At 36.3% G+C, this 25,239-nt stretch overlaps 1 protein-coding gene across 1 annotated transcript in view; it reads right to left on the minus strand.

The window, feature by feature from the left end:
* MRC1 (mannose receptor C-type 1) overlaps positions 1-5,206 on the minus strand; it is a 109,259-nt gene extending 104,053 nt beyond the window's left edge. The window contains exon 1 of the mRNA XM_028114139.2: positions 5,125-5,206. Within this exon, the coding sequence (XP_027969940.1) occupies positions 5,125-5,185 (61 nt within the window). The 5' untranslated portion in view covers positions 5,186-5,206. The remainder of the gene's footprint in view (positions 1-5,124) is intronic.
* Positions 5,207-25,239: the final 20,033 nt, after the last annotated feature.

The following is a 25,239-nucleotide window of genomic DNA, read 5'->3' on the forward strand; positions in this document are numbered from 1 at the left end:
ATCTCAGTAGGTCTCCCTACTGAGTCTGCTGATCTCTTTACCTGGGTCCTAGATTCTACCCCCTTCTGCCTCTCCACTTGTTCTCCCTTCCTTTCTCTCCTAGATCTTCAACATCAGAATGCCAGCCCCTCCCCCAATTCTAGGACAAACAAACAAAATCTGTAGGTAAGAAGTTGACCTCTGCCACTCTTCCTTCTTCCCCTCACAGTCATGCTAATTAACTAATTAAACTTTATGTATCATAAAATCAAATGACCATCTGATCATGACATAATCACACTGGCTGTGTGACTTTGGTCAAGTTTCTAAACCACTCTGTGCTTCCTTTTTTCCATCTGAAAAATGAGGGGAAAATAATAGGACCTGCTGGTTGTTGTGAGGATTCAATGAGATCATCTAAATAAAGCACTGAGAACAGTTCCTGACACATAGAAACTGCTATCTACGTCTTAAGTATTATCATTAATTTGGGAAAATCAGTCTTGAAGACAGCGTGGAATGGTTGGGAAGAGGATGAGACTAGAGAAAATAGAGCTGTTGCAGCCCAGAGACAGGAACAGAAGAACAGAGATGGTGGAGACTCCAGAGATTCCAAACTCTAGGGACCAGGTAATGTGGTGGAGAAAGGTATATTCTTTGGGGTCAGCAAACTTGTGATCAAATTCTGGTTCCACCATTCGCTGGTTGTGTTGCTCAGTTAGATTAATCATTCCTGCCTCGATTTCCTCATCTGTAAAATAGGGATAATAATGCTCCATGATAGAGTTGCTATGAACTTCTAAATGAGATAATTTATATAAAACACCCAGCATATCATTTTGCACATAGTAAACATTCCAGGAGTAATGCCCTCCTTCCCCTCCCCTAGTGAAAAGTCTAAACAGTTAATACAAATAGAGGGACTAAGTCCTTCTTTGACATACTGTTGTTTTGAACACATTTTATGTCTTTCCTTGTCAAAACACTCCAGCTGACAAACTCTTAGCCTCAGAGCCAGAAGACAATAGTCAAGAATCAGCTCTGGTCCTTATTGGCTAGCTGACTTCTGAGCCTATTTTCTCATGTAGTAAAATGTGGATGGTAACATCTACCCATCTTACTTCAGGATCTGAAGATGATTAATGAATGGGACTAAGGATCTGAATGCACTCTGTGACTTTAGCTTGGTTTGTAAGTGGACAAATTTGTCTTCGAATACTTTCTCCTTTCGAGGTCAGTTTCAATTCTTTTTGAAAAGGTACTTGCTTTCTTACCTGCTTTACCCTCACTTTTGTTCTGACTGATTTCCACTAGTCTCCTCTATGGACCAAACTAACCACATGATGTTTCCATCCAACAAGAAGGCTTGATGGTAGCCAAGAGGCAAGAGGACATTAGTGTTCTCATTTTGACATCAGTTTGACTCCCTCTCTGCCATGGAAATATGCTACTTCAGAAGATATTTCCTTTTGTTCCATTCCTCTTGTGGCCTTGGTGACCTCTTAGTTCTCCCTTAGCAGCTCATGTTCCAGTCCCACAGGCCAGATCTGAGTGTTGAAGGATGCCTGTGCTCTCTAGCTCCCTTTTGAAGACAAGGGTCTTTGTCTTTAATGGAGGTTGAGCACATTTGACTCTGTAAAGTTCACATTTAACCAATGATGACTCCTCCTACTGAGAAATTAGGTTCATCACCCTCACAAGGCACTGAATGGTCGTGTAACAAAGCAATCATCATCTTATTTTTAACTGCAATATCCTACATACACAGATCTCCATTTCTCAATTTCAGAAAAATCAGATGAAGTTTGGAACAATAACATAAAAAATAGACAAATATAAGAACAATGGGAAAAAAGAAAGATGACAAGAACTTGGTTTTGCTCAGTAACTTTAGAAAGTATGTCTTAAATCCGGCATCTAAAAGAAGTCAAATGCTTCTCCCTCTGACCCTCCCTCACCCCGTGCTCACTCACTTTCTCTCTCTCTCTCAAATAAAGAATTAAAATCTTTAAAAAAAAAAAAAGAAGTCAAATGTAAAGGAAAAAATGAAGAGACTAGAAATAAAATTAGAAATATCATAAAGGAAAATTTTATGAAAATTAAAATGATGAAGGGAATGACAGTGGGGAATTGTTTCTTGAAGAAATTCTAGATTGGTATTAACCAATCATTCATTCAGCAAAAAAAAAAAAAAAATTGCTTCTGTTTAATAGAAAGAATACTCTACTGGGAGTCAGGAGTCCTGAGCGCTAAATGGGTTGTTCCATTAACTAGTTGTGAGACTCTGGAAAGATCACTTAACCTGTCAGGACTTCAGTGTTCTTACCTATAAAACATGGAGGTTGGATGCAGCATGAGACTGTGCCAGAGATCAAATTCACTGCATTTGTTCTACATTCACTGGCTAGTGAGGTCCTATTGTTGGCATCTTTTCCAACTCTGCCTCCAGTGACATCACATTGGTAGTTTGAAATCGAATTCTTCTTGCTAACAGATAGCAGGGCAAGAAAAGGGTAAGAACTTCCCTCCCCTTTAAGCTTGGTCTCCTGGCCCCTTGAGGTATGACATGGACGCTCGCAGTGATGATGATGTGATATGTGCTTGGGGAGGTGGGAGAAAGAGTTCCGGGTTGAAAAGAAAAATAAACCACAGAAAGTAGAGAGACATTTCTGTGGGCTCTCTTCATGGGTCGGGAGCCAGGGCAGGGGGTACAGGGGGTAAGGAAATTCATGTACCCTTTTTTCTACTGCTTTGTTACTACGTATCAGTTACTTAGTACTTAGTACTAAGTTACAAAGTAACAAAGTACCAAGAAAGAGGTAAAATCAGATTTATAGGCTCTCAAGGAAAAAAATTCTGGAAGGGGCTCCCTCACCCATGTTTTTGTTTGTTTTTTATTCCTTGAGTAAACAGATCTTCAGCACCTCCCTGCTTCCCCCATATTTGTGCCTATGAAGAGGAAGACATTCATCAGAGTAAGGCATCCTGCTGTCTCAAGGAGGGAAACTTTCCTAAGCAAACTGAGAAAACTTATTGCCCCAGAACATTAAGAGCCAGTTTGAAGAAAATTAGTATCTATGCTGCCCAATATGGTAGCCCTAAGGGTACACTTGGAATGAGGCCAGTCTGAATTGAAATGTGTTCTAAGTACAAAATACACACTGGATTTTGAAAATTTAACTTTTAAAAAATGAGTGTAAAAATATCCCAATACATTTTATACTGATTAATCTTCACTAGAGGTATTTTGGATATATTGGGTTAAATAAAATATATTCATAAAATCAGTGTCATCTGTTTCTTTTTACTTTTTTTAGTGTGGCTACATAATGTAACCAATGATGTTTCTGTTGGACTGCCTGGGCTAGAATCCACGTCCCACACGGAGCCCTTGAACTGTTCATCCAGATTCTATTTGAAGACCTCCAGTGACAGGGAACTTATTCCTAAGCAGACTATTCTATTTAAGACAGTACAACTCTTAGATTTTCATTGGTTTTAGTTTTAACCTTTGCGTCCTCAACACAGACTTGCAAGATGAACACTGTGTTAATGTCTAACATCAGCCTGTGGTCTTCTCCCATTTGGATTAAGCATCTCCTCCTTCAGCACCCCTTACTCATTGAGAAATAGGCTTTGTAATCAGGAATAAGGCAAAATACCTTTTCAGACTCCAAGAACTTCAGCATGGTTTCTTGGGAAATCTCTCCTTTAAATGCTTGCTCTCTCCTTTAATGGGAAATCTTTCCTTTAAATGCTTAATATACTGCTTTTATTGGATAATTCGTTACTACTGTGGGAACAAGAAGTCACTACTTTTAATAGCTAGCACTTAGGAAGCAATTCCTATGGGCCATACAATGTTCTAAACATTTTCCATTTTATAATTCACTGAATCCTTGCAAAAACATGGTGCAGAGGTAACATTTTGCTCCCCATTTTAGAAACAGGGAAACTACAGCACAGAGTAAGTTCCTGGCAGGGGCAGGAGACTTTCATTTGTGTTTTTATAATCACTGCTTTTTTCTTTTTTTTAAGTAGGCTCCACACCCATCATGGGGTCCAGCACGGGGTTTGAACTCACCACCCCATGATCAAGACCTGAGCTGAGATCAAGAGCTGGACGCGTAAGTGACTGAGCCACCCAGGTGCCCCATATAATCACTGCTACTTAATGCTCATTATGATTTAATGTTTTCTGTGGTCAGCACCCTCTCCGGGAGTCTCCTGGTGGTGGCCATTTCTGTGTTTTTGTTGTGCTCCCAGTTCTGCCCCCACCATTACATGGAGAGTATGGAGTGCCCTTTGTGCAGACTGCACACAGATGACCTGCGCTGATTTGGGGGAAAAGAAGGGGGATCAGGAACCAAAAGTTCAAAGTTGAGATCCCTTCAATCTCATTTCAAAAAAAAGGGGGGGGGGAAATGAAAATTCTAACAGGTACTCTCTTTCTGAAGTTAAACAGGTTGAGTCTAGAGAACTAGAAAAGAGACTTAACAACGTCTTTGAGAATTGAAAAGCTGTGAATCTGTTCCTCCTGAGTAATCATCAGTCTCGGGGAGGGGTGGGTGGGGAAAGAGGAAGAAAACAAGTGTAAGTCAGTTTGAACAACTTAGAATACGGATTAGGATGAACTTTGCAGCTGTAAAAAACTATGGAGGATTAAAAAGTTTGTTCACAGAAAAAGAAAAAGAAAATCTCATGGAATCCATCTTTGGAGGATCATTTATGATCCTTAGACCCACCGTGAAGAAAGACAGCAGTGCCTCCCTCCTTTTGGCCAAAAACTTTCAGAAGATATTTCTTGGTGGCTAGACAGAAATATTGTGAATTGAAAACCAGAACACACAAACTACAGAGGAAATGCTTCTAAGAACAGAGCAGGGAAGGAAGAGTGGGACATGAGAGAAGTCAGGAAGAGACGGGGGTTCTGTGGGGCTGGGGGCCAGGTACTGGCTTGGCTTCCTGGTCCCTGGCTTCCAGGAGGAGGCAACCGGTTTCCCCGCAGAGCCAGTGGTGCAGGGGACTTTTGCTTTCCTCCTCACCACAGGTATTGAAAGGAATCTATTAACCTTGACCCAAAAGGGAAGGTGTGCCATCGCCCCCAGGCCCCAAGTCAGAAAGCTTCCGCTTTGGTCAACTTACCCAACAGCTGTACAGCGACCGGAATGAGAGAGAGGAAAACCAGGAGCAGGGACAGCCGCATGTCCCAGAGTTTATCCTTCGCTTGCACTGATAGGAGGGGGTAAGAAGGAACCAAAACAATGCAGGCACCCAATCACCCCTTCCCCTACTCTGTTCTCAGAGCTGCCCTGCTGAAAAGAGGTGTGGAGGAAGCTCTCACTTTTAAAGGGCTTCTGAAATTAGGGAAAACCTCCAATAAGGAGATATCCTGTCACATGAGGGTAGTTGGAAAAACAGGAATTCAAAGTTACAACTTTGCTTTGTAAGCTAACTTCTGAGAAGAGCAGACACAGAGGAAGGGAAGAAAGAGACACATGTGGGAGAGTGGTGAGGAAGGGGGGTGGCAGAAGGGTGATGGTGAGAAGCGCAGAGACAGGCTGGCCTGCAGAGAAGGGGAGAAGTGAAGCAGCTGTTTGCCTCGGGGCTGGCTCAGAAGGGGCTGTGTGAAGAGCAAGCAGGAGGCCATTACCTGGGCTGGAAAGCTGGGGTTCCCTCTGGGAAGCAGCTGAACCAACGGTCCCTCAGCAGACAACCCCAGCCTAGAGTGACAGAAATGGCAGGCACTAAAAAGGACAGTTTCCTGCTGGAAACGTTTTCTTAAGGGCTGGAACTGATTCCCCTCATTATCTATATTCAGTGCTTGGAGTGTCTTTTTTTTTTTTTCTTGGATTCAAAAGACACAGTTCTCACAGAGCTTTGTTCCTTTAGCCAGAAGAAAAGTGAGAGGCTAAACCTAAAAGGGAATCTCCTCAAGGCTGGCAAGCAGAAAGTTCTCGAAGGCTTTCTCTAGAAAGTTCTCCAGAAAAACATAGAAAACAGTGACAAAAGATCCCTGATGCCCAGCCTCAACAATACTGGTCTTCTTCAACTTCAGAAGTGTCCTCTTAGAGGAGAAAATCTGCTCATTTTGTCACAAGGATGTATATTCATTACATGATTGGGTGGAATTCTTCCTTTAAAAACAAAAATTGGAGCACCTGGATGGCTCAGTTGGTTAAACGTCTGACTCTAGATCTCAGCTCAGGTCTTGATCTCAGGGTTGTGAGTTCAAGTCCTGCATTGGGCTCCATGCTGGGTGTGGAGCCTACTTAAAAAATAATGATAATTTTAAAAATAAATAAAAATAAAAACAAAAGTGTTCATTAAACACAACATTAACCCCTAAACGTCTACTTTATTATTTTTCAGAAGTAAAACATGGGTTAAGAATATCTTGATGCAGATATCAGTAATTAGATAGCCAACCCACACCTAGAATGTGGTAAAGATTAGCAATTCAAAATGAAGCTGCTAGAAACATTGCATTTTCTTGAAAAAAATTTTTTAAAGATTTTATTTATTTATTTGAGAGAGAGAAAGAGAGCCAGAGAGAGAGCATAAGTGGAGGAGAGGGGAGGGGCATAGGGAGAGGGAGAAGCAGGCTCTCCGTTGAGCAGGGAGCCCGACACAGGATTTAATCCCAGGACCCTGGGATCATGACCTGAGCTAAAGGCAGACACTTAACCGACTGAGCCACCCAGGTGCCCCTTTTTTGAAATTTTAAATAACTAGTTTATCATCAAGTGGAAAGCCCCAAGATTGACCATTTTTGTGAAAGTTATAAAAGTTATAAACTGCTTCCTAGGAAGAAATGCGATATAGTCTGCACTGATTTTTTTTTAAACATTCTAAATTTAAGATTATTCAGACAGGGTGCAAAAGGTGGTAAAAATGTAGGACACAGGACAAAAGTTTGGGGTTTTTTTTCATTAAGCTAAGACTTGACTGACAAAGTTGGTTATGAAACAGATGAGAGGCACCTGGGTGGCTCAGTCTTTAAGTGCCTGCCTTTGCCTCAGGTCATGATCCCCGGATCCTGGGATTGAGCCCCGCATTGGGCTCTCTGCTCAGAGGACAGTCTGCTTCTCCCTCTCCCGCTTCCCCTTCTTGTGTTCTCTCTCTCTGTCAAATAAATAAATAAAATCTTTAAAAAAAAAAAGATGAAACAAAATGTTTGTTTCTGAAATACCGTTTCACTGATTTATTACACACACACAAAAAGATATTTTAAATGAGTCATTCATGGCCTTTAAGTGTAAATAATTTATATAAATTCAAAAAAGTTTGCCTAATTTGGATTTATATCAATTTCAGAAGCAAAGAAAATGTAATTGTATTCTCTCTACACTCACCCCTCAAGGTTTTTTGAATTACAGAAATGTGTCACATGGCCAACCAAGATCATTGGTAAATCCGTGACTTTGAGACAAAAGGAAGCCAACTGTCCCACAAAGAATTTACCCCAAGGCCTTGACCTTATTGAAACAAAAATATATCAGGCTAGAAGGGGTGGACAGGCAAAAAGAAATCCAACACAGAATATGATGGAATAGGAAGCTCTAGGTATCCATCATTTCTTCTAAACAACTATTGAACTGGCAGGAACTGTCTGAAGTAACTATTTTGGAACTCTGGACTCTAGTAGAAACCTTGGAACACCCAATGGAGAACTGGTAAATTTCAACGAATTTCAACCTTTCTCTTATGGTAGTGGCTACCATCCTCCATCCCCAATCTTTGTGGCTGGCGGTGTGAGGGTGGCATACTGAGTTTCTGGAGCAGCTTGCTAGAGCCAGGGTAGATACTAAGGGCCTTGTCCTTCAAAATATCAGAGTTATGGGTTCTGAAGCTTGACCACTGCTTTTAACTGCTTTCAACACTTTTATTCAACATAGTATTAGAAGTTCTAACTTGAGTAATTAGGCAAGAAAAAAAATTAAAAGTATCAAACTGGAAAAGAAGTAAAAGTATCTCTCAACAAGTGAAATTACCTCTTTTCACAGATGGCATGATTTTATATGTGGAAAACCCTAAAGCTTCCACCAAAAAAATTGTTAGAGCTAAGAAACAAATGAAACACAGTTGAAAGATACAAAATCAAAACAAAAAAATCAGTTGCATTTCTATATACTATTAATGAAAAATCTGAAAAGGAAATTAAGAAAACATTTCCATTTACAATAGCATCAAAAAGAACAAAGTACTTAGGAATAAGTTTAACCAAGGGGGCAAAAGACTTATACAATGAAAGCTACAAAACATTGCTGAAAGAAATTAAAGAAGACCTAAAAAAATGGGAAGGTATCCCATGTTCATAGAACTCCATGTTCGTAGATATTAAGAAGACTTAATATCATTAAGATGACAGTACTATCCAAAGAGTTCTATAGATTCATGCAATTTCTATAAAAATCCCAATGATACTTTTTATAGAAATTAAAAAAAAAATCATAAAAATCACATGAAATCTCAAGAGATACCACGTAGGCAAAACAATCTTGAAAAAGAATACGGTTGGAGAACTCAATTCATACTTCCTGATTTCAAAACTTACCACAAAGCTACAGTAATCCAAATAGTGTGGTGTTGGCATAGGGGAAACATGAGACCAATAGAATAGAATAGAAAGCCCAATTCTCACATATGGAGTCAATTGATTTTTCACAAGGGTGCCAAGACCATTCAATGAAGAAAGAAGTCTCTTCAACAAATTGTGCTGGGAAAACTGTATATCTACATACAAAAGAATGAAATTGGGCTTTTATCTTATACCATATACAAAAATTAACTCAAAATTGATCAAAAGCCTAAATTTAAGAGCTAAAACTATAAAACCTTTAGAAGAAAACATCAGGAAAAATCTTCATGCCATTGGATTCAGCAATGAGTTTTTTGGGGGTGGTGGTGGATATGACACCAAAAGCACAGAAAATGAAAGAAAAAATACATAAATTGGGCTTCACCAAAATTTTAAAAATTGTACATCAAAGGATACAATCAAAAGAGTGAAGACAATCTAGAGAATGGGAGAAAGTATTTGCAAATCACATATCTGATAAGGGATTAATATCCATAGTATATAAAGAAGTACAACTCAATAGCAACAACAACACAATCAATTTTAAAAATGACAACGAGCTTGAGCAGACATTTCTCCAAAGAAGACACACAAATAGCCAATGAGCACATGAAAAGATATTCAACATCACTAGTCATTAGGGACGTACAAACCAAACCACCATGGCGTAGCACTGCACACCCATTGGGGTGGCTACTATCAAAAAACCAAAACAGAAAATAATAAATGTTGGTGAGGATGTGGAGAAATTGGACCCCTTGTGCACTGCTGGAGGGAATGTAAAGTGATATAGTCACTGTGGAAAATAGTTTGGCCATTCCTCAAAAATTTAAACATATCATTGTCATGTGATCCTGCAATTCCAAAGAACTGAAAACAAAGACTAACACAGGTATTTGTACACCAACATTCATAGCAGCATTATTCATACTAGCAAAAGATAGAAGCAACCCAAGTGTCTATCAGCGGATGAATGGATAGACTAAGTGTAGTGTGTGTCACACACACACAATGGAATATTATTCAGTCATAAAAAGGAATCTGACACCTGCTACAAGAAGTACAACCTTGAAAACACTATGCTAAGTGAAATAATCCAGGCAAAAAAGGGCACATATTGTATGATTCCCTTATATGATGTATGTAGAAGAGGCAAATTCACAAGAGACAGAAAGAATAGAGGTTACCTGGGACCAGTGGGGAAGGGAGAGTGAATGTTATTCTTTAGTGGGTACAGAGTTTCTGTTCGAGATGATGAAATGTTCTAAAAATAGATACTGGTGAAAGTTACACAATATTGTGAACATACTTAAAGCTACTGAATTGTACACATAAAAATGGTTAAAGTGGGAAGTTTTATGTTATGAATATTTTACCACATTAGAACAAAATCTGTTACTATATTCTTCTACTAAGTTTTGGTTCTGGTTTTTGCTTAGCTGTTGATGATGGTGGTAGCTTTTAACTAGCACTTCCTTCAAGCTAATAAGGTATTTCTATAAAATTAAGAAAATTCTTACTTTTTTAATTGGCAAGATAATTGCTGAACTATTTCATTTCCTCCTAGACATTCTCTTTCTCAAGCATCATGTACTTCACACCCACTCAATTCCATAAAAGATGAACTTGATGACTCTTTTGCTCTGAAACAGTTCCAAGAAAATTAGCTCAACACATTTTTTGTAACCTGCTCTATCATTCCTCATTCAGAAGTTTGTTTTGTTTAAGCAAGCCTGTCTTTTGATGGGCAAATTTGCTCAAATGGTATCACAGTAATTATGACCCAGAAAAAAAAAGAAGATATAATGATGCAGCTGAGTATAAACTTAAAAATTTAAAGTATGGAACACTGTTTCTTTATGTTCTTATTCCTCATATTTTCCAATCCTTACCAAAATATGTCAAAACACCAATAATGCATTTGCAGTTTAATAGAAAACAACTGCATTTCCACAATTTAAAAAAAATCTTTGTATTGGATTATTTATCTAAAATTTGACTTTAATTGTAATTCTCTTCAGATAGAATATTTAGATTGATTATAATTTACAGTATATATATATAGACTATATATATAGAGAGAGACTATTTGAGGGCCTGTGAGTTTTATAGTTCTCTAACTGGTGTTCTATTTTGTTTTGTTTGGCACCACACACATCTTTATAATAAACTTATTTAACTTTGCAAAATAATTTAATTTGAATGTTACTTGATCCATTTTATATTTGAAAAATATTTTAAGAATAAGATTAAAAATGTCCTTTATGGTCTGAAAATGACTGAGACTTTATAGTTGGAAGCTAAGACAAAAACATTAGATTTCTTCTCCAGAACTACACAAATGTGTAATGTTACCTATAATATTTAGCAATACAGAATGTGTTATATCTATTCACTGAAATAATCTGTGTTCTCTAAGGTATGAAATGTTCTCAAAGGTATCTAAATCTTTTAAAAAAATACATTGTAGATAAAGAAGGCATTTCTGAAAAATCCAGTAATATTTTAATTTCAACACATGAGAAATTATGAGTTTTTTAATAGGCACATCCTGAAAAATTAAGATTTGTAGAGATATAAATGCAAACTTTCACAGCAAATATTACTATAGTAAATATTATCCAAAACACATTTAAAATCATTTTTTTTATATATTTAAGACTACACTACCTTTTTTTAAGATTATTTTTTAGGACACTTAGTTTGCAATAAAATTGAGAGGAAGGTACAGAAATTTTTCATTTACTCCCCTGCCCCCACATGTGCATAGCGTCCTTGATTATCATCATCTTCTGTACTCTGCTTGTTCATCTTTTTATTTTTTTTTTATTTTTTTTATTTTTTTATTGTTATGTTAATCACCATATATTACATCATTAGTTTTTGGTGCAGTGTTCCATGATTCATTGTTTGTTCATAACACCCAGTGCTCCATGCAGAACGTGCCCTCCTCAATACCCATCACCAGGCTAACCCATCCCCCCACCCCCCTCCCCTCTAGAACCCTCAGTTTGTTTTTCAGAGTCCATCATCTCTCATGGTTCGTTTCCCCCTCTGACATACTCCCCTTTTCTTCCTCTCCTGTTATCTTCTTTTTCTTTTTTCTTAAAATATGTTGCGTTATTTGTTTCAGAAGTACAGATCTGTGATTCAACAGTCTTGCACAATTCACAGCGCTCACCGTAGCACATCTTTTTATATTGTCTCTGTAGTTCTGCCTTTCCTAGAGTGTAATTTGAATCATACAGCATGCAGCCTTCTCAAACTGGCTTCTTATATTTAGTAATCTTCAGGTAAGTTTCCTTCATGGCTTTTCATGGCTTGCTAGCTCATTTCTTTTTAGTGCTGAATAATATTCCATTATCAAAATTACCACAGTTTATTTAACCATTTTACCTACCTATTTACCTATAGGAGGACATCTTTCTTGCTTCCAAGTTTTGACAATTATGAACAAAGCTGCTAAAAATATCCATGTTCAAGCTTTTGTGCTGATGTGTTTCCAACTCCATTGAGTAAATGCCAAGAAGCATGATTGCTGGATGGTATGGTAGGAGTATGTTTATTTTGTAAGAAACCATCTTTCTGTCTTCCAAAATGTCTATACCATTTTGTTTTCCCACCAGCAATGAAAGACAATGTCTTCTGTTCCATATCCTCCCCAGCATTTGGTGTTGCCAGTGTTTTGATTTTGGCCATTCTAATTGAGATGTGGTAGCTTCTCATTGTTGTTTTAATTTGCATTTCCCTGATGACATATGATCTGGAACATCTCTTTCTATGTTAACTTGCCATCTGTGAGGTGTTTATTCATTTGGTGAGGTCCTTTTCCATTTTTAAATTGGGTTGCTTGTTTTCTTTTTTTTAATTTAAGTTCACATATCATTAGTTTTTGATATAATGTTCAATGATTCATTAGTTGCATATAACACGCAGTGCTCATCACATCACATGCCCTCCTTACTGCCCATCACCCAGTTACCCCAACCCCCCACCCTTCTCCCTTTCCACAACCTTCAGTTTGTTTCCTGGAGTCGAGTGTCTCTCATAGTTTGTCTCCAGGGTTGCTTGTTTTCTTAGTGTTGCGTTTTAAGAGTTCTTTGTATATTTTGGATAACAGCCTTTATCAGATATGACTTTTGCAATTATTTTCTTCCAGTCTGTCGTTCGTCTTCTAATTTTGATATTGTCTTTCACAAAGTAGAGGCTTTTTAATTTAATGAAGTCAAGTTCATCAATTATTTCTGTATGTATCATATCTCTGGTTTATACCTAAAAAGGCATTACTATACCTCAGGTCATCTAGGTTTTCTCCTATGTTATCTTCTAGGAATTCTATAGTTTCCTATTTACCATTTAGATCTATGATCCATCTTGACTTTATTGTTGTGAAGTGTGTAAGGTCTATATACAGATTAATGATTTTTTCCTGTGGATGTCTAGTAGTCCCAACACCATTTGTTGAAAAGACTGTATATTCTCCATTTTATTAATTTTGTTCTTTTTTCAAAGATCAGTTGACTATTTTTATGTGGGTTTATTTCTGATTTCTCTATTCTGTTCTATTGATCTGTTTGTCTATTGGTTTGTCAATATCATATTGTAGATTTATAGTAAGTCTTGAAGTCAGGCAGTATCAATTCTCCAACATTGCACTTCTACTTCAATATGGTGTTGTATATTCTGGACATTTTATCTCTCCATATAAACTTTAGAATCAGTTTGTTAATATCCACAAAATTACTTGTGAAAACTTTCATTGGGATTGCACTGAATATCTAGATCAAGTTGTGAAGAACTGACATCTTGACAATATTGAGTCTTCCTTATCCATGAATGTGAAATATCTCTCCATTTATTTAGTTCTCCTTCAATATTTTTATTGGAGCTTTGTAGTTTCATTGATAGTGTTGTTGAGTTCAAATATGTCCTTACTTCTGCCTGCTGGAACTGTCCACCTCTGAACAGGGGTGTTGAAGTCTTTCACTATAATAAGAGATTCATCTATTTCTCTTTGCAGTTCTATCAGTTTTTGACTCATATACTTTGATGCTGTTTTTAGGCTGCATACATGTTAAGAATTGTTATGTCTCCTTAAGAAATCCACCCCTTTATCATTATGGAATACCTTCCTTAATCCTGATAACTTTCCTTAATTTGCACTCTTCTCTTTCTGAAATTAATATAGCTACTGCCGCTTTTTTTTTGTTAGCATAAATATGGTATATTTTTCTCCATCCATTTACTTTCAATCTATATGTGTCCTTATATTTAAAGTGGGTTTCTTGTAGACCAGATAGCTGGGTCATATTTTTTGATCCACTCTGACAATCTCCATTTTTTTTTCAAGATTATATTTATTTATTTGAGTGAAAGAGAGAGCACGCATGCACACATGAACAGGGGGAGGGGCAGAGGGAGAAGCAGACCTTGGGATGAGCAGGGAGCCTCAGGTGGGCCTTGATCCCATGACCCTGAGATCATGACCTGAGCCATAGGCAGAGCTTAACCACCTGAGCCACCCAGGCTTCCCTGATAATCTCTGTCTTTTAAATGGTGTATTTAGACCAATGACATTCAGAGTGATTATTGATAAAGTTGGATTCGTATCTATTGTATGTATTACTATTTTCTTTGTTGCTATTTTTGTCTTTCACTCTTTTTCTGCCTTTTATGGTATTAATTGAGCATTTTATATGACTCCATTTTGTCTCCTTTCTCAGCATATCTGTTATACTTCCTCTTTTAAACTTGTTTGGTGACTGCCCTAGAGTTTGCAACATACTTTTACAGCTAATCCAAGTACAGTTTCAAATAATGCTATACCATTTATCATGAAATCATCTTAAAATTTAAAAAAATTCCTAATTCCTTCCTCCCATCACTTGTATCATCGCCATCACTCATTTTACTTACATATAATTGTATAAAGCATGTATGTATATGCTATATACATAAGCATACATAATTGAATACATTGTTGCTATTATTCTGAACAAACTGTTACCTATTAAGTCAGTTACAAAATTTGTTATAATTTTTATTTACCTTCATCTATTCATTTTCTGATGCTCTTCCTTTCTTTATGTATCTCAGTTTCTGACCAATATTTTTTTCCTTCTAAGAACTTCTTTAAGCATTTCTTGCAAGACAGGTCTACTGGCAAGAAATTTCCTCAATTTCTATAAGTCTAGGAAAGTCTTTATTTCTCTTCACCTTTGAAGAATGATTTAACAGGGTACAGAATTCTAGGTTGTTAGTTTTTTCTTTTAACCCTTTAAATATTTTACTGCTCTCTCTTCTTGCTTGCATGGTCTCTGAGAAGGTGGATGTTAGAGGAAAGGTGCTTTTTTCCCTCTGGCTTCTTTCAGGATACTTTGTCTTTGACTTTGACAAATATCATTTGAAAATGATATTCTGAGGTGTAATTCTTTTGCAATTTATCCTATTTGGTATTTTCTGAGCTTTCTGGATCTGTGGGTTTGGTGTCTCACATTAATTTGGGGAAATTCTTAGCCATTATTGTTTCAAATATTTCTTTAGTTCCTTTCTTTCTTTCTTCTGTTCTAGTATTCTATTACTCATAACTTATGCGTTCTGCAGCTGTCCCACAGTTCTCGGGTACTCTGTTCCATTTTTTTCAGACTTTGTTTTCTTTGTTTTCAAAGATTCTATTGCTCTGTCCTTTAATGCAGAAATTCCTTCCTCTGCTATATCCAGTCTACTAATAAGTCCACTGAATGCAGTCTTCATTTCTGCTACACTCTTTTTTGCTTCTAGCATTTCTGTTTTGGTTCCTTCTTGGGATTTCCATTTCTCTGGTTACACTGCCCATCTGTTCTTGCATGCTGTCTACTTTATCCATTTGAGCGCTTCTTATATTCACCCTATTTGTCTTAAATTCTTGGTCTGATGATTCCAACATCCCTGACATGTCTGGTTTTGATGCTTGTTCTATCTTTTCAAGTCATATATATATATATATATATATATATATATATATATTTTGCCTTTTGGTATGCCATGTAATTTTTTCTTGATAGCTGGACATGATATAACAGCTAAAAGGAACTTCTCTAAATAAGGCTTTAGTAATGTGGGGGTGAAATATGTATGTGGAGGACATTTTATAATTTATGACCAGGTCTCAGTCTTTAGGGAAACTTCACCAGAGTTTCTCTGTTTTCTTTTGTTTTTTCTCCCCTTATCCTTAGGTCAACAAGACAGCTAGAGTGGGCTGGAATTGGGTATTTCCCTTCCCTCAGGTCAGCTAGACTCTGATGATTACCCCAGCATATTAGGCTCTGGTTAGCTAGTTTCCCCTGAGGGCAGGCTTTATTAAGAAGAACAGAGTGCTCTGGCTTATTTCAAAGAGGTTCCTTTCCCCCTCCCCTTGGTGGAAGCATGAGGGAATTTTTCTCCAATATTTACTATGGAAACTTGGTCAAGCTCCTGGAGGTTAACCTCACAATATTATGGGGATCCCCTATGACTGGGCACCTCTGGAGATTTAATTGTTTTCTACACAGAGCCTCCAACAATTCATCAATTACAGTTGAGGTTTTCCTACCTGGGTGCTGGTGAGTATTTCCTTCAGGAAGCTGTGACTCCCTGTCTGTCTCTCCAATCTTGGAAAAATCCCTGATGCTCTTCTTCCTTGTTGCAGGTAAAACCCTTTCTTTTCCTATTCTTTGGCTTGGTTGTATCTTTTGGCTCAACACTCACCAAGAGGGGAACCCACTTTGGAGTAAGTTTCTTTTTTTTAAGGCCATTGCATAAGGATGTGCAGATGGCTCACTGCTAAACCTAAAGGGGTGCCCTTCCCATTGGCTACCACAATCATACATGGCAGTCCTGAAAAATACATGGAACAGCATGATTTAGAGTTCATGAATTAATGTCTCTTTGTGAGATAATGAAACACCTTCCCAATGCAGGTACGTATGGCAGGGGGGCCCACACACCAGTATGCCCACAATAGTTGCAGCTGGACCTTGCAGCCACCTGCATCAGGGGCTAGCTTCAAACACAAGCATGCCCACAGTAGCCACAGTTGACCTCTTAATCAGCCACACTGGGGCCAGGCTTGCCCACCAGTCACAGCACAGCCATAACAGGAGGGCACATGCAGACCACACCGGGGACACCTCTGGAGCATTTAGTTCTGGTGACTGGGAGGATTGTACTTCTGAGTCTCACAGGACATCTGCATAAGGCCACCTCTTCAAGGCCAGGAGATGAAGCTGATCTACCTAATACATAGAAACCAACAAGGAGAGTCAGGCAAAATGAGGAAATTGAGGAATTTGTTCTAAACAACAACAACAAAAAACAAGACAAACTACAGAAAAAGTACTGAATGAAATGAAGATAAGCAAGCTACCTGATAAAGATTTGGAGGTAATGCTCATAAACATGGTCACTGAACTAGGGAGAGAATGAACAAACACAGTGAAAACTTCAATAAAGAGATAAAAAAATATAAAAAGGAACCCATCAAAGCTGAAGAATACAATAACTGAAATGAAAAATACACTAATGGGAATCAACATCAGATTACAGAATGCAGAACAGATCAGTAGTCTGGAAGACAGGGTAGTGGATATCATCCAAAGTGAACAGCAAAAAGAAAAAAGAAAATTAAAAAATGAGGATAGTTTAAGTAACCTCTGGAACAACATCAATGATACTAATATTTTTTTATTATAGGGATTCCAGAAATAGAAGAGAGAGAAAAGGAGCAGAAAACTCATTTGAAGATATAATAGCTGAAAACTTCCCAAATCTGGGAAAGGAAACAGACATCCAAGTCCATAAAGCACAGAGAGTCCCAAACAAGATACCTAAAGAAATTCACACCAAGACACATAATAATTAAAATGTCAAAAGTTAAGGATAAAGGAAGACTCTTAAAAGCAGCAAGAGAAAAACATCTTGTCGGGGCACCTGGGTGGCTCAGTCGTTAAGCACCTGCCTTCGGCTCAGGTCATGATCCCAGGATCCTGGGATCAAGTCCCACATTGGGCTCCCTGCTCAGGCAGGAAGCCTGTTTCTCCCTCTCCCACTCCCCCTGCTTGTGTTCCCTCTCTCACTGTGTCTCTCTCTGTCAAATAAATAAATAAAATCTTAAAAAAAAGAAGAAGAAAAAAGAAAAACATCTTGTCATGTACAATGGAACCCCTATATGACTATCAGCTGATATTTCAGCAGAAACTTTATAGTCCAAAAGGGACTGGCATGATATAGTCAAAGTGCTGAAAGGGAAAAAAACCTATAACCAAAAATACTCTACCCAGTAAGGTCATCATTCAGAAATGAAAGAGAGATAAAGAGTTTTCTAAAGAAACAAAAGTTAAAGTTTATCACCACTAAACTGGCCTTTCAAGAAATATTAAAGGAAATTCTTTAGGTGGAAAAGAAAAGGCCCTAACTAGAAGTAAGAAAATTATGAAAGGAAAAATCTTACTGGTAAAAGCAAACACATAGTTAAGGTAGTAGATAAACCACTTATAAAGCTGGTATGAATGTTAAAAGACCAAAAGTAGTAAAATCAATTATATTTACAATAATTAGTTAAGGGATACACAAAATAAAAAGATGTAAAATATGGTATCAAATACATAAAACATTGGGGAAGGTGTAAAAGTACAGCTCTTTTAGAACATGTTCAAACTTGTGTCCATCAGCTTAAACAGACTTGTATATACAAAGGGTGCTAAATATAAATCTCATGGTAACAACAAACCAAAACCCTACAACAGATACCCAAAAAACAAAGAGAAAAATTTCAAACATAATACTATAGAAAATCATCAAAACTAAGAGAAAAGATTAAGAACAAATGGAGAATAACTATAAAAACAACCAGAAACAATTTTGAAAATGGCAATAAGTACATATATATCAATAATTACTTTAAGGGTAAATGGACTAAATATTCCAATCAAAAGACATAGGGTGACTGAACAAGAAAAAAAAAAAAAAGACCAGGGCACCTGAGTGGCTCAGTCAGTTAAGCTGTCTGACTCTTGATCTCAGCTCAGGTCTTGATCTCAGGGTTGTGAGTTCAAGCCCCACACTGGACTCCATGCTGGGCATGGAGTCTACTTATAAACAAACAAACAAATAAATAAATAAATACAGACCCATCAATATACTATCTACAAGAGACTCACTTCAGACCAACAGACACATACAGACTGAAAGTGAAGGGATAGAAAAAGATATTCCACACAAATGAAACCAAAAGAAAGCTGGGGTAGCAATACTTATATCAGACAAAATAGACTTCAAAAGAAAGAGTGTATCAGGAGACAAAGATGGGCATTTACATAGTGATAAAGGGATCAGCCCAATATGGATATATAACACTTGTAAATATGTATACTCCCTAGTAGGAGCACCAAAATATATAAAAGCAAATGATAATAGATCAAAGGGAGACAGCAATACGATAGTAGGAAAATTTAACACCCCACTTACATCAGTGAATAGTTCATCCAGACAAAAAAAATCATTAAGAAAACAGTGGCCTTGAATGACATATTAGACCAGATGTACTTACCAGATATATACAGAATATTCCATCCAAAAACATCAGAATACACATTCTCTTTAGGTACATATGGAACATTCTCCAGGATAGATCACATGTTAGGCCACAACACAAGTCCCAGTACATTTAAAAAGATTATAATCATGGGCGCCTGGGTGGCTCAGTTGGTTAAGTGACTGCCTTCGGCTCAGGTCGTGATCCCGGAGTCCTGGGATCGAGTCCCCCATCAGGCTCCCGGCTTGGTGAGGAGCCTGCTTCTCCCTCTGACCCTTTCCCCTCTCATGCTGTTTCTCTCTCTCTCTCTCTCAAATAAATAAATAAAATCTTTAAAAAAAAAGATTATAATCATATCAACATCTTTTATGACCACAATGGTATGGAACTAGAGATCAATTACAAGAAAAAAAAACTAGCAAAACACAAACACATGGAGGCTAAACAACATGCTACTAAACAACCAATGAGTCAATTAAGAAGTCAAAAAAAAAGAAGTCAAGGAGAAAATAAAAAAAAATACCTTGAAACAAATGAAAATGAAAATAAAATATACCCAAATCTATGGGATACAGCAAAAGCAGTTCTAAGAGGGATGTGGGCCTACCTCAAAAGTCTCAAATAAACAATCTAACCTTACATCTAGAGGAAATGGAAAAAGAAGAAAAAAAAGGGGCACTTGGGTGGCTCAGTTGGTTAAGTGACTGCCTTCGGCTCGGGTCATGATCCTGGAGTCCTGGGATCGAGTCCTGCATTGGGCTCATGGCTCGGTGGGGAGCCTGCTTCTCCCTCTGACTCTCTCCCCTCTCATGCTGTTTCTCTTAATCTCAAATAAATAAATAAATAAATCTTTAAAAGATTAAAAAAAAAGAACAAAAAAGCCAAAGTTAGCAGAAAGAAGGAAATAATAAAGACAAGAGCAACAACAAATGAAACAGAGACTAAATATAAATAGAAAAGATCAGTGAAACTAAGAGCTGGTTCTTTGAAAAGATAAATAAAATTGATAAACATTTAGCCAGACTCATAAAGCAAAAAAAGAGGACTCAAATAAAATCAGAAAGAGAAGTTACAACAGACACCACAGAAATACAAAAGATTATAAGAGAAAAACATGAGCAATTATTGTACAACACAAAGAAAACGGATAAGTTCCTAGAAATATACAATCTTACAATCTTCCAAGACTGAATCCAAAGGGACTAGAAAATTTGAAACAGACTGAGTACTAATAAGGAAATTATTAATTTAATTAGTTTGAATTAATTAGTTTAATTAGTTCGAATTAATAATCAAAAAACTCCAACAAACCAAAATCCAGGACCAGATGGCTTCATAGGTGAGTTCTATTGAACATTAAAAGAGGAATTGACATTTATCTTCCTGAAATTGCTCCAAAAAATTGAAGAGAAAGGAATGTTTCCAAATTCAAGAGTCCAGCATTATCCTGATATCAAAACTAGACAAAGATACTACAAAAAAAATTACAGGCCAAATATTCCTAATGAATGTAGATGTAAAAATCCTCAACAAAATATTAGTACATTGAATTCAACAATAAATTAAAAGGATCTTTTCCATGACCAGGTGGGATTTTTCCCAAGATGCAAGAATGGCTCAATATCTGCAAGTCAATCAACATGATACACCATTTTAGCAAAATGAAAATAAAAATCATATCATCATCTCAATAAATGCAGAAAAGGCATTTGACAAAATTCAAAATCCACTCATGAGTAAAAACTCTCAACAAAGTGGGTATAGGAGAACATATCTCAACATAATAAAGGCCACATATGACAAACCCACAGCTAACATCATACTCTATAGTGAAAAGTTGTGAACTTGTTCTCTAAGATCAGGAACAAGACAAGGAGGCCCACTTTTTGGAACTTGTATTCAACATAGTACTAGAAGTCCTAGCCACAGCAATAAATAAATGATAAATGAATTCAGTAAAGTTGTAGGATACAAAATTAATATACACAGATCTGTGGCATTTCTGTACCCTAATAATGAATTATCAGAAAGAGAAATTAAGAAAACATTACCATATACAGTTGCACCAAAAAGAATAAAGTACCCAGGAATAAGTATTTTAAAATATCTATTTAACCAAGGAAGTGAAAGACTTGCACTCTGAAAAATATAAGATGTTGATGAAAGTAATTGAAGATGACACAAATAAATAGAAAAATATGTCATGCTTATGAACTAGAACAAGTAATATTGTTAAAATATCCATACTACCCAAAGCAAACTATAGAATCAATGTAATCCTATCAAAATACCAATGGCATTTTTCATAGAAATAGAACAAATAGTCCTAAAATTCGTGTGGAAGCAAAAAAAGGCCCTGAATAACCAAAGCAATCTTGAAAAAGAACAAAGTTGGAGGCCTTCATGCTTCTTGACTTTAAAATATACTACAAAGCTTTAATAATCAAAACAGCACGGTACTCACTCACACACACATACACACACACACACACACACACACACGGCAAATGGACACACAAATCAATAGAATAAAATAGAAAGCCCAGGAAAAAGCCTACAATTATATGGTCAATTAATCTATGACAAAGGAGGCAAGACTATATGATGAGGAAAAAGACAGTCTCTTCAATAAATGATGCTGGGAAAAATGGACAGCTACATGGAAAAGAATGAAACTGGACCACTTTTTCAACCCATATACAAAAATAAAGTCAAAATGAATTAAAGACATAAACTGAAGACCTGAAACCATAAAATTCCTAAAAGAAAACATAGGCAGTGAACTCTTGGACATAGATCTTAGCAATATTTTTTTTGGACCTATCTCCCGAGGCAAGGGCAACAGAAGCAAAACTAAACAAATGGGACTACATCAAATGGAAAAGCTTTTGCACAAAGCCATCAACAAAATGAAAAGACAACTTACTGATTGGGAGAATATATTTGCCAATGATATATCTGATAAGGGGTTAACATCTAAAATATATAAAGAATACAAGTCAACACCAAAAAAAAAAAATAAACAATTAATTAAAAAATAGAGAGAGGAGGGGGGTGAAGAGGCATCTTCCAAAGAAGACATCCAGATGGCCAACAGACACATGAAAAGATGCTCAACATCACTAATAACCAGGGAAATGCAAATCAAAACTACAGTATCACTTCATACCAATCAGAATGGCTAGTATCCAAAGGATAAGAAATAATAAGTGTTGGTAAGAATGTGGAGAAATGGGAACCTACATCTGTTGGTGGGAATGTATGTAATATTGTTCAGCCATTATGGAAAACAGTATGGAGTTTCCTCAAAAAATTAAAAATAGGACTACCATACAATCCAGTGATTCTACCTCTGGGTATTTATCAGAAGAAAATGAAAACACTGATTCAAAAATATATGTGCACCCCTATGTTCACTGTAGCACTGTTCACAATAACCAAGATACAAAAGCAGCCTAAGTGTCCATCAACACATGAATAAATTTAAAAATGTGATATATATACAATGGAATATTACTCAGCCATAAAAAGAATGAAATCTTGCCACCTGCAACAACATGGATGGTTCTTGATGGTATGTTGCTAAGTGAAATAAGTCAGACAGAGAAGGACAAATACCATATGATTTCATTTATATGTGGAATCTAAAAAACAAAACAAATGAACAAAAAAAACAAAACAGAAACAGACTCTTAGATACAGAGAACAAACTGGTAATTGCCAGAGTGGAAGGGTGTGGGTGGATGGGTGAAATAGGTGAAGGGGATTAAGAGGTATAATTTTCCAGTTATAAAATAAATAAGTCACGCGGATATAAAGTACAGCATAGGGAAGGTAGGCAATAATATTGTAAATACTGTGTATGGTGACAGATGGTAACTAGACTCATTACAGTGATCATTTTGTCATGTAATGTAAACAAATTACTATGTTATACACCTAAAATTAATATTGTATGTCAACTATTCTTCAATTAAAAAAATTTTAAACAAAATGCTGAAAAGCATTAAATATAAAAAAACATAGACGAACTTTATAAACATGTGTATACTCTTGAAATAAAATACTAAATTAAATTAGTTACTCAATAATTTTCCTTCTACATGTACATGTGCATGTAGGATTACTAACTGGATAAAGTGTTATGACCTCCCAATATATCAGGTACACCCATATTCACATATTAAACATAAAATACATTCTAAACTCAGTAATATTTAGAGTTTGAGCACTGTTCACTCTGTGAATTCCAACATAAAGATAAATATAAATGTATGTAAAATAGTTTCATAAATAAGAATATTACAAATCAACTACTTCATCATAGGTTTTCCTTAATTAAAAAAGATTATCATAGCATTATTTGAAAGAAATTATTTCAATTCTCATTTTTTAAGAGTTATAAGTATTATAAGTTACTGTTGGATTGACAGATGAGGTGAGAGATACGTTGTTAAACAAGATTAAGGACTTAAACATTAATGGGGAACTCAATAAAGCCAGTCCATAATGAAAGTCTTAACTGAGTGCTATAATCAGGCTCTATGAAAACTCAGGAGGGACAGTCAAATGCCTGATGAATCAATAGCCACAACTTTAATCTGTATATTTGCTCACTTTGAACCTAATACTACTTGATGAAAAATTATAATCTGAGGTAATCTTAAGACTTTACATATTATTTTTCACAAATGCATGGTTAAAATTTTTATTCCCAGACGGTGAACAGGGATGCCTCAAAGAATGAGACAGGGAAATTAAAACAATGCATTTAGCTACTTGTTTCTCTGGGATTTGGTACATTTGAAATATTTAGAATTTATCGGGTTATTATTGTTTGCCAGACAATGTCATGAGAGCATTTCCTATCTCATATAATCCTCTCAATTTTCTTAAAGTACAATTCTAACCTACTAAGGTACTGTTATTAGTCTCATGTTTTACATGTGGAAACTAGGGCTTACCGTGGTCAAAGAACTTGCCCCAAGCCATAAAGCTAGAAGCTAAGCTTTTAATAACTGTGAATAGATGTTTTCTTATATTGTGAGGAAAAACCATAAAGCACAGGGGGCCAGTGAGACTGGGGAATTTGGTGGAGGGTAGGAGTGGCAGGTAAATTCAGTTATCCATCTGTAAGCTATTTGTTGCCACAGATCACTGAAGAGACTTGCTAGTTTAACACATTACTCTGCACACATGAGCCTCCCAAATTTTTCTAGCAGCTGAATATCCAAGAGTGTCCCAATACAGTGAAAGCAAATTTCACAATTATGTATCTAATCACTTAATATCAAGATATTCATTACATATTATCACATAAAACACTAAGCATTTGTTGCTATATTCATAAGCTGAACGTCTAATTCTAAACAGGGCATGCAACTGGTTTTAGGATGGTCTGAAATTCCACAAACAAAATATTCTTTGAAATCCACATCTTCAATGTATGGCTTCTTCCTATTATAAAACTTTAGGTATTACTGATGTACCTAGACTTCATTCTACTAAACAGTATTTACATTAATACTTCAGTACTAGCGAAAGAACTGTGCCTCAAACTGAACCAAACATCTGTTAAACTGAATTGCTGTTTATGCTGAAATTCGTCGATTACATAAAAGTCACTTGCCACAGTATATTAAAGAACATAATCCCATGTGTGAAGAAGACCCTAAAACTACAATTCAAATTGTTAAAAAGTATAATCTAAAAATTATTCAAGAACTTGAGGTATATTTTCTAAAAAAATAGTTCTATCTAACTAAGTCTTGTAATGCTCTTTAATTTATATAAATGATAAGAATCTCATTCTTGGGCTTAGTGGGAAAACATGTTCTAATTTTTTTAAGGCTTTAATGAAGAGTGTTTCGAGAAAAAGTGTGGTATACATAACTAAAATGACTAACATTAAATCCAGGGGAGTTAACATACGAATAAAACTTTACTTAAATTTAACATCATTTGAATACATTTTTTAAAAAGTGATATGCTACAGTTATTAAAAATAGTGATTCTCGACAATGTATTCCTCATTTCTTTACATAGTACAAAAACTTATGCCCCAGGAAAAAAAAATTACAAATGTGTACACATGCATAATAGGGAGGTTTGACTATATTACATTTTCTCT

The sequence above is a fragment of the Eumetopias jubatus genome, unplaced genomic scaffold (genome assembly GCF_037043125.1).
Source record: "Eumetopias jubatus isolate StellerSeaLion01/CBP00866 unplaced genomic scaffold, mEumJub1_p1.0 scaffold_8, whole genome shotgun sequence".
Classification (NCBI taxonomy): Eukaryota; Metazoa; Chordata; class Mammalia; order Carnivora; family Otariidae; genus Eumetopias; species Eumetopias jubatus.